The sequence below is a fragment of the Pyxicephalus adspersus genome, chromosome 1 (assembly GCF_032062135.1).
Source record: "Pyxicephalus adspersus chromosome 1, UCB_Pads_2.0, whole genome shotgun sequence".
In the NCBI taxonomy this organism is placed as follows: Eukaryota; Metazoa; Chordata; class Amphibia; order Anura; family Pyxicephalidae; genus Pyxicephalus; species Pyxicephalus adspersus.
The window spans coordinates 43,547,425-43,558,736 of record NC_092858.1 but is presented as its reverse complement, the minus strand read 5'-3'; the positions used below and the strand labels follow the sequence as shown (position 1 = coordinate 43,558,736).

The following is an 11,312-nucleotide window of genomic DNA, read 5'->3' as shown; positions in this document are numbered from 1 at the left end:
TTTTTTTCCCAAGTGCAATAGCAAGCTTAGATGGTTCTCTGGTCAACACTCCAAACGTCAACTGTGTAATAGATTTTTATGGTCTTCCTGGTATATTACAATGGCTTGCAAAATCCAGTGACTTGAAAATTGTCTTCAATATTTTAACCGGTACTTATTTATACTGTTACTATTCTGGGCTGCTGAATTAAAAAACAACAACATCTATTTTCTGTCAACATCAACTGTAACAATTTATGCAGTCTTCATTTACATGACTTATTCCTTCCAAATTTTATGAATAATCTCCGTTGTAATTTATTTTCAAGACAAACATCAAAATAGAAAAAAAAATAAGAGTACTAAGATTTCTATGCTTGCACTAAATGGCATTTTTGCTGTCCTTCAAAACTACTCTTGAGGCTTCTCCTTTTTTGTCTGCAGTTTCTCACTTCAGCCCTCAGTAATAGTCAGCAATCATGCTAATGTTTCTTTCCATTTATTTCATATCCTGATGGAACTGCTCACCACTTGTAGAACATAATCATTTTCCTTGAGAGGGAACGCCACTAACTGTCTTGATACTATCAACAAGTCATAATATCATTGTCAGATTAAACGTTGTAAATGATGAATTGGCTGACAACACAAACAAAAGTAAAATCTAACATCATTATTTTAAAACCTTGTATTCTCCATAGTCGTTTTTAGTTTTCTCAATCAAATTTACAGATTTCCACATTTATAAGTGAATGACCCAAGAAAGCAACTCCCATACCCCCACCCCCTCACACACACCCCGTCTGCTCTTTTTATATGGAACCTGTGCATTTTCGGCTAAAGAGTGGTCACCTAAAAGCAAACACTTTTAAACACTTTAGAGGATACATAATATCATAGGACATTATTTACATAACTGCACCCCCGTATGAACTGTTAATTTGTAAAATAATATAAATAATAATAATAATATTTAAATCAGTATATTGCAAAGCCTCATCATTTTTATCTTTAGTTTTATCTCTACATTGAGTGTTGATCTCCATAGGTGGCCTCTGTGCTGAATGATGTCCAGCGGTTACAAAGTCAGCAGTTCCTACTGGTCCATGGCACTGCAGATGGTGAGACTCGCATCCATGGAATGAGCAGGTGCATGTTAGATCATTTTATTTTAATGTCATTATAAAGACAAGCATGTTTTACTAGAGAATGTGAATGTACCAGTGGGAAGTTATTCACTGCCAATGTTTATAACATCAAGTAATTTAGTTTGGCTTTAATTAACATAGCAAACAGTCATTTATTATTGTACATTTTAATTTAGGTAAGATAATATTCTTGTGGTCTGCATGATGTATGATCTTACTTGCTGAAATGACAGAGTGGTTTCTACCCTAACAGCAAGCATCACAGCATGCATCACGTGCCTGGGAACTGACAGCACATGGAAGGGAGCTGGGATCATTTTGTGGCCACATTTAAATGTTAATTTAATTGTCCCCGTCATTAAAGTAGAAAAAAATTACTACATTACCGTTATAAAATAAGAAAAGTCTATATTATAAAATTTTCCAGTAATACTCAATTGGGTTGTTTTACTAAAGAAATAAAGGAAGTCCATATAGCAAAGTTAATTTTAACTTTGAAAGGGATATTTTACTTAGTTGAGTCAATGATGTGAAGCTATCCAGAGTTCAATCATCCAATAATGTTTTTTGCAAGATACTCTTGCACGTGAATTTTTACCTCCTTTTTAAATCCTTTGCAAATAGAAAATTGACTTTGCTAAGTGAGTATCCTAAACTCCTTTAATAAATCAAACCCCAGTTTTCCCTAAGAGCTGTGTGCTGTAAACTGAATATCAATAGCACTCTAAAATATTGCATTGTGAATCTACTGCTTGATGCAACTCTGTGTGATGTTTACATTCGACAAGTTCTAGGTTGCAAAGTTTGAAGATTTTATGTCTTCTTATTCTTATTATTTATCAACCCTATGTGTAGGTGTAATAATTTTTTGTAGGGATGCTGTTATCTCACTCAATTGCATTGTCTTTTAATGACAACTGTTGCTTTAAAATTGAAATGAGGAAATTTATAAAGTTATTTCTATACTGATAATAATGATTAATTTAATTTAATCCAAAATTCTGCATATCCTGTGCTGTGCTTTACTTTTTTGCTTTTTAGAATATTTGGCATCTTCTATAAAATGGTGACAGAGTTGGTGACTTTTCATAGACTGCAATGGGTTTTATTATCGCTAGATATTGCTCTCTTGGTGAAAGGGGCACCTGATTGTGTTAAAAGACTCACAAGGCTGTATAGTAACCATACAACTGGATCTTGTTTAACTCAAAAAACATGCTTGAAGTTTCAAATGAATTCAGGACTGCAAATCTCCTATCTTCTGTCATGCTTGTGGAGATAGGGCCACTAGGGGGCGCTATGGCATGCACAGACATGGTGTGAGCCCTGAGAAGGGGCAAGGTGCAGAGTCTAAGTAGTAACCAGGTGTTCTCCAGAGCCTCTAGTGGTGAGTATGTTGCACTGTTGGTTACTGCCAGGTTGCGGTCCTTGGGCACACCGGGGTGGGTAGGACGATTCATGGTACCAAATCACTAGGCAGAAGAACTGTAAGGAAGGCCAAGGTTGAGGCAGGCAGCAAGCAAGAGAGGTCAGGTCACAAGCCAGGGGTCAAATACCACAAATCTAGAAAATAGACACCAGTGACACAGGGGCCACTGCAGACGCAGAAACACGGGAGACACTGGAAGCAATTGGAGGCACAGGTGACACAGGGATATCCACAAACAGAGAGGAACACTGGAACAGTACAAGGAAGTTGGCTGGGAACCAACAGACTGGACAACAAGGGGTTAACACAGGAGCTGGACAGGGAAAGCACTGAATTAACCAGCATGTGTACAGCAACTAGCTCAGTAGAACTAGGAGCTCGGCCCTAGTAGAGACACCTTGCAAAAGTGCTTAGTGCTGTGTCTGGGCTACCTAAATAGCCAAGGATGGTTTAGAGGCTATTTTCTGATTGGCCGGCAGGAGGGGCTATAATTATAAAATCTTAAGGAGCAGACGTGCCCGGGCTCAGAACTGCAGGCATGTGCAGGAGAGAGGGGTCTGTGCTTTAGTGAGGAAGGGGTAATTGTAATATCTTTTTTAGAATTTTTTGGATTTATCTAGGTTAGAGGGTAAATGTATTTCAACAGTATCAAATAAGCTGGCTAATAGAGAGGCTGCTCCACTATGACAGCAAAAAATCAGGCTTAGGTCAATACCAGGATTTTTCAGTGGTGGCATTGAAGTGGTGTGAAGACTGGTCAAGGTCTGTATGGAATTTCCCTTTCATCCCTTAGAAGAAGCAATGGAGTCAGTGTGGCCTGACATGGAACAGTAGTGGAAATTGCTTTATCAGTAAAAGTAATCCTGCATTTCCTTGAATATTTTCATTAGTCACATGGGGAGGGAATAAGGAGCACTAACTCCTCATTTTATATCCAATACAGTTCTAGGTAAAATGAAACAAAGCTCAGTTAAAGAACTATGTGAATATGCACAGCCTTTTGTTTTCATTTTAAATATATTTGAGACAAGAGAGTTGTGACAGAGTGAAACTGGGACAACTGCCTGCCTGCACAAACATCCCTTTTTGAATAAATTAAAAACAAAGATTACTTTCCTTTTTTCCTGTAAAGCCTATCATTATATTCCAAAAAATAGAACAGGCCACATCATCAGTAAGAATGCAACACAGATGACTCATATCCAACACTAGGAAGGCATAAACATATACTGCAAAGATTTGTGAACATTTTAGGAAGAGCACAGGGTGGATACTGCACAGTTTAAGCAATGTGCAGTTTAATAATGATAGAATAGTAAATATTTAGGCTATATTTATAAAAGGGGAAATCTGGCATCCTTCAAACATTCCCTGGTGGGAATCCAAACCTGCCAATGAAACACATGGACCTGGAAGAACCCAAGAGAGGAATATTTGAGGGAATGTCAGATTCCTTGTTTTATAAATAGGCAATGGTGGCTTTTTAAAATGTTATTTTGTGCTTAAAGAAAAAGTTGAAATAGTCAGGTATTCAGTTACAGTATGTTGAAGTTGGTGGGCTGTCCCCATCATTAAAGTGGAATAAAGTTCCACTTTGTAATCTGAAATCTGGTATGTCTTTACATACCACAGAAGGTCCCTTCTACAATAAAACATTTCTGCTCAAAGAAGGAAGCTGGATAACAGATTCTCCTACATTGATATATAGACCCCTTAGAACTGTTCAATTCTGACTGGTCCCCTTAATCCAAAATATTTTAACCTGTGTTTAGTTCTTCGATCACAACATGCCATAAATGCTAGGACTGAATAAGAAAAAATTCTCTGGTGCTGTCAAAGATTCTCGTCTGTCTTGTGCAAGCTTTGTTCCCGGTTATTATAATGTGGTGGAGACAATGGGCTCAGAAATAAAGGCTAGCATACCCTTATCAGCCACTACAAGAATGATGGTAAAATGTGGTAATGTGTTATATTCAGGTGGTAATGTTTTATATTCAGGGAATTCCTCATTTCAATATAATAGCCTACTTTTTAACATTGTTGAATTGTTTTTGTAAACCTGAATAAGTGAAGAGATTCAATTTTGATTCCATTACATAGAAGATTATTTACATATTATATTTATTTGACCTAATGTAAAGTTGTTTATTTAAATAATTCACTCACTGTTTTGTTTTTTCCATATTTTTGTGTATTTCTTTTCTCCAATAAAAGCAAACGTCCATTTCCAGCATACAGCTGAACTACTGAGTCGCCTAATCCAGGCTGGAGCCAATGTTACTTCAAGGGTATGATTGTAGAATTATACTGCAGAAAGTGCTTACAGGAAAATGAGATCTGCAATGTTCCTATCTGGTATAAAAAAATGATATGCTGTAGACAAGAAACTAATTGCATGGGAGCCTGCAAAAGTGCACATATAGGATCAGAAAATATTGTAATGTGGTAACTGTATATGGGTAATACATCAGTAATATTAGATTGGCTATTAATTCCTTTTTATTTCACATGCATTTATTTATAAAAAATAACAAAAAGAGGTGTAGGTGAAGTTTTAATTAAAAACTCTTAAAAATAGGAACAAATGAAATCCTCATATAGCATGGATATTATACTGATTTTTGTTCCCAAGAAGTTGACAAAATCTAACATTGCTTTATTCTACTTTGTAGATTTATCCTGATGAGGACCATTTCTTCCTATCAAAGGGCAGCCAGCAGCACCTGAACCAGTCTGTGATTTCCTATCTGCAGAGCTGTCTTCAAAATGGTGGCACCAGGCAGAGAGATCTGTGAGCGGGGTTCCTTGGTAACCTTAATGAGAGCACAAAATATGGATGATATTGCCATTAACACCTGTTCGTGGATTTATTTGGCTATCCATACTCAAGCTTTCATCAAAAATACTAGTATTGTGTTCTATTACAAGCCAGTCGTGTATGCCATGATGATAAGTGAACCAAAATTTCCACAGGCCATGGTTTTATCCTAACAAATGTTTCTGGAAGGAAAGAAGAGGAGCTAGCAGTCTACGGCAAAGAAGATAATATAAATCTGCCTAATGTACCACTGACAGTTGTTGTGATATAAGGTGCTAAATACCAGCAACTTTATCTAACATACCTGTAAAACCTCCATCCCACCAGTCACATTTGGATTTAAAATTCCTTGAAATGTCACTCAGACTGTATTTTTTAGACTGCTAAATATTTACATGGTCATCTGTTGAACTAACAAAAAATTATCCCCTCAAGTTTATATGAACTAATTGAACCTTTAGTAACAACCAATGGAAGAAGTGATCAGAAGTGCCAAAGCTAGAGAGCAGTTAACCTTGAAGAAAAGAACATGACCGATGTGGAAGCATTGTATAAGCTTTTTTTTATATCTTTATAAATGCTTGGGCTATATGTTGAATAGCAGAACTGGTCAAAGCCTGTATATTGCAGTTATAGGTACTTGTCAGTATGCCCCAATGCATGGCAGAAACATTTCTAGGAAAATCTGTTGTTTATTTTGAATGTTTTTCTATGGCAGTTTATTCACCAGTGTTTAAAACTGAACCCAATTTTGGCTATGCAGTTTTTTTCATGACTTGAGATTCGCCCTGCATTTAAAGGTCCTAAAAGTAATACTAACACTGTTTAAACTCACCCATTATCTATTGGCTGCCTCACATGCTTTGGTGCAAGGCAACGTCATCTGTGGGCTTGGCATAGGACAGACTTCCTACTATTCTGAATCTACTCTTCCATAGTAGCCTGTATCCTACCAGTGGCACTGTGCCCATGCTATATTACCCCTGAAAACATGGGAAATATACTGACACCTTCAACAGCCTGAAATGATGGCACCTCCACTCCAGAACTACACTTAAAGGCAAAGGAAAATTAGTGATGAGGGGTCCGCCAGTGAAATCATTGGTAATAAAAGATGCATTATCTGTAAAAAGCATATGATTTTAGAGTTAAAAAATGCAATTGTTAGTATGTGCGGAACCATGGAATCAATGAGTCTATTTGAAATATTACTCTAGCGCTCAGCTTTAAGGTCCCATATATGATGGTCATTTAGAAAAGGTGGGTTTACTAAACCCTTTTTCAGCTCTGTGTATACAAAGGAAAATGATTGAGCTTAAGTCCAAAATAGAACTAGTATTGTCACACCCTTAAAAATTGCAATTGCTCAAAATTATTGTGATCGCCCAAACGTTAGATAACATTAGGGTTCATAAAGGATCTGATGGATTATATATATACATATCAGCAAAGAACTGAACGTTGGTATTTTAAAGCTATTGTTTCTAATTTTTAGGAACTTCACTGGTATGGTACCAATGGATTGGCCAATGATAGTAAAGTGATTATCAAGTATCTATAGGCCTGTACATTTAACAAAAAAACACATAGTGTTTTTCCCAGCAAATAATAATAATAAGTGATTGCAGGGATTCAAGAAAGACCAAAGTTGACAAAATTTACTCTTTTTACAGGGAAGTAAAAAGACAATGGAGTGGCAGTTGATACAGTATATCTAGACTTTACAAAAAAATATATATATATCACAGTACCCCCAGATAGTTAATGTGCAAGTAAGGGTCTATAGGTTTAGAAAACGTAATCTGTATATTTGCTAGAGAACAGGTTTAAAGACAGCATCCAGAGAGTAGCGATTAATGATTCATACTCTGAATATTCTAAGGTTATTAGTGATGTATTCAGGGTTCAATGTTAGGACCATTACTGTTTAACATTTATAATTTATATAGGGTTTGGGATTAAAAGTAGGATTTCTGTGTTGACAGATGACACAAAACTTTGCAATGGAATAAAGTCAGTACAAGATGTCTATAATCTCCAAGTAGACCTGGATGCACTATTTAAAACGGAACCAAACTGAAGAACAAAAAAATCACGCTTGCTTTTAATTCCACAGATCCCTCAATCGCACTTGAAAATTCCTCAATCAGGTCCTGCGCTGTCCCAGGACTCTTCTTTATTCTGATGCAGAGGAAGCTTTGGGTGCCGCCATCTTCACTCTTCTTCCTTCCCCTGGCTAGGTCACCTGATCTCCCACTGAGCAGGTGTGAGATTGGGTGATGTAGCGCACTCACTGCGTATGAGTGAGATTGGCATGTCCTTCCCCTCAGTAAAGGAAAATGCCCCTTCTGCACATGCTGAGATCAAAAGCCAAAAAATAGGTGTTGCAGTATGAAAAAAAATATATATATTTTAACTTTATATAAAAGGGTTGTCTACACTTTCATGTAAAGTAAAAATGTGGGTTTATGTCCGCTTTATTTGGCCATCCAAGTGGCAAATGACAATAACAAATTATTATTGATAAATGTTAATTGTTATATTGTAAGTTATGCACTTGTGAGCTAACAATATGCATGCCTCCCACATTCTAGAAGAATAGATTTGGGGGAATCAAAAATAGAAAAGAATCTGAGGGTTTTAGCAGATCATAAACTTAATAACAGCATGCAATACCAAACCAAAATTTTAAAAGAAGAATACACTGCAGAGATTGAGACATAATCCTGCCCATAAAGAAAGCTTTAGTCAGACATCTGGAATATGCAGTCCAGTTTTGGGCACCAGTTCACAAAAAGGACATTGTGGAAATAGAGAGTGCAGAGAAGGGCAACTAAACTAATTAAAGGAATAGAGGTGCTCGGCTATGGGAATAGATTAGCTGAAGAAAGGATATAAAAAAAAACTTGTGGTTGGTATGCCCCAAAATATTAGAGAAAGACAACAGCTGAAATTTTTCGAAATATAATATTATAATCCTTAGTGCATGTTTTTTTACAATTAAATATATCTAGTACATTTGGCAAAAATAAGATAGCAATGATCATGAAATAATCTGATTGGTTTAGATGAGCATACAAAAGTTAACTACAGATAACAAAGAAGTTCCAGCTTTCTCCCTACCCTACGATTCTCAGTTAGAGAAAATGAAAATCAAGTCAAATTATTATGATGTTGAATTTGTTACTATTGTGAAAAATTATATGCATAAAATAAAGATAAGTACTACATTTAAAATAAACAGCACTTGTAAGTTTTGTGTTGTTCTTTAACTATTCCTGATACTTGTAGACCTAAATTTACTTCCATAACATATATTAGTAAATTAAAAACATTAGTATAATTTTGTGACATTCACTGAAATCTACCCATTCAGCCATTGGCTACTGGTAAACAGGTCCTGCTGTCTGTAAAACGGGACGAGGGTGTACCCCTTTTTTGGAGGACAGTCGTACCAGAGCAATCAAATGGGACAACAGTGAAGAGACTCCAGGAGCCTCCCTTAAACCAGTAACATGCAGACCAATGCGATAACGCTGGATATCTCTTATCCTCATGATCATAACATTCCTAAACATTGTATTGATATCCTACTTCTATATGTATAATTAGTACATTTTCCTGACATTCACTGATAACCATCCATTCAGCCATTGGAAAATGCTACTGGTAAACAGGTCCTGCCATCTGTCCTCTGTAAAGGGGTACACCCTTTTCCCCGTTTTACAGTCGTACCAAAGCAATCAGACTTGACATTATTGAGCAGACCCATATGAGCCTCTTCAAACCAGTAACATGTGGACCAATGCGATAACGCTGGATATCTCCTGTCCTCTTGATCGTAAAACATTCCTAAACATTGCATTAATATTTAACTTCTATATTATTCGTAATTAAAAAAATCTTCTTGACATTCACTGATATGCATCTATTTAGCCATTGGAAAATGTCACCGGAAAACAGCTCCTGCTGTATGTACTCTGTAAAGGAGTTCACCTTCTTCCCAGTTTTACAGTCGTACCAGAGCAATCAGATGGGACAACAGTGAAGAGACACCTATGAGCCTCTTTAAACCAGTAACATGCAAACCAATGCGATAACGCTGGATATCTCCTGTCCTCATGATCGTAACACATTCCTAAACATTGCATTGATATACAACTTCTACCTGCATTATTAGTAACATTTCCTGACATTCACAGATATCCATTCAGCCATTGAAAAATGCCACTAGTAAAAAGGTCCTGCTGTCTGTCCTCCGTAAAGGGGTACACCCTTTTACCCGTTTTACAGTCGTACCAGAGCAATCAGATGGGACATTATTGAAGAGACTCGTATGAGCCTCTTTAAATCAGTAAGATGTGGACCAATGTGATAACGCTGGATATCTCCTGTCCTCTTGATTATAAAACATTCCTAAGCATTGCAATAATATTTAACTTCTATATTACTAATTAGAAAATCTTCCTGACATTCACCGATATCCATCCATTCAGCCATTGGACAATGTCACCAGAAAACAGGTCCTGCGGTCACAGTCCTCTGTAAAGGGATACACCCTCTTCCCCATTTTACAGTCGTACTAGAGCAATCAGACGGACAGACAACAGTGAAGGGACCCCTATGAGCCTCTATAAACCAGTAACATGTGGACCAATGCAATAACGCTGGATATCTCCTGTCCTCATTATCCTACCACGTTCCTAAACATTGCATTGATATCTTACTTCTATATGAATAATTAGTACATTTTTCGGACATTTACTGATATGCATCCATTTAGCCATTGGAAAATGTCACCAGAAAACAGGTCCTGCTCTCTGTCCTCTGTAAAGGGGTTCACCCTCTTCCCCGTTTTACAGTAGTACCGGAGGTATCAGACGAGACAACAGTGAAGAGACCCCTATGAGCCTTTTCAAACCAGTATCATACAGACCAATGCGATAATGCTGGATATCTCCTGTCCTCATGATCATATCACATTCCTAAACATTGCATTGATATCTTACTTCTATATGCAAAATTAGTAAATTTGTCAGACATTGCATCTATTTAGCCATTGGAAAATGCTACTGGTAAACAGGTCATGCTGTCTGTCCTTTGTAAAGGGGTACAACCTCCTCCCCGTTTTACAGTCGTACCAGAGCAATCAGACGGGACAACAGTGAAGAGACCCCTATGAGCCTTTTTAAACCAGTAACATGCAGACCAATGCAATAACGCTGGATACCTCTTATCCTCATGATCATAACATTCCTAAACATTGTATTGATAACCTACTTCTATATGTATAATAAGTACATTTTCCTGACAATCACTGATAACCATCCATTCAGCCATTGGAAAATGCTACTGGTAAACAGGTCCTGCCGTCTGTCCTCTGTAAAGGGGTACACCCTTTTCCCCGTTTTACAGTTGTACCAAAGCAATCAGATGGGACATTATTGAGCAGACTGATATCCATCCATTTAGCCATTGAAAGATGCTACCGGTAAACAGGTCCTACTCTCTGTCCTCCGTAAAGGGGAACACCCTCTTCCCTGTTTTACAGTCGTACCAGAGCAATCTAACACCCTTAAATGGTTGCACATGCAGAAAAAAATGTGGGAAAATGCGGGTGCGTTAAGAAAACAGGAAACCGTGGTAAAAACATGGGAAAAGGCGGGATAGATGTTTTCCATCTAAAAGTGCATAAAAAAGCATATAAGCGTTTACACGCGTTTTTAAAAACGTCGGTGTAGACCCAGCTTTAAGGTAACAACATTGGGTCCAGTGTGGCAATGGTTTAATAATTTTAATCTACAACATCAAAATGTTTTCATACCTTTACCCATCCTGTTACCTGCATCAAAATGCAGCTTTCTATCACACTCCAGGCAAATATGTCCTGCTGTCTGTCCTCTGTAATTGTACATCTTCATCCTCCTATGACAGACCT

At 37.2% G+C, this 11,312-nt stretch overlaps 1 protein-coding gene across 1 annotated transcript in view; it reads left to right on the top strand.

The window, feature by feature from the left end:
• Positions 1-8,595, top strand: part of LOC140322446 (inactive dipeptidyl peptidase 10-like) — a 78,893-nt gene extending 70,298 nt beyond the window's left edge. Inside the window, exons 23-25 of the mRNA XM_072399044.1 lie at positions 1,028-1,100; positions 4,771-4,844; positions 5,229-8,595. Of these exons, the coding sequence (XP_072255145.1) occupies positions 1,028-1,100; positions 4,771-4,844; positions 5,229-5,351 (270 nt within the window). The 3' untranslated portion in view covers positions 5,352-8,595. The remainder of the gene's footprint in view (positions 1-1,027; positions 1,101-4,770; positions 4,845-5,228) is intronic.
• Positions 8,596-11,312: the final 2,717 nt, after the last annotated feature.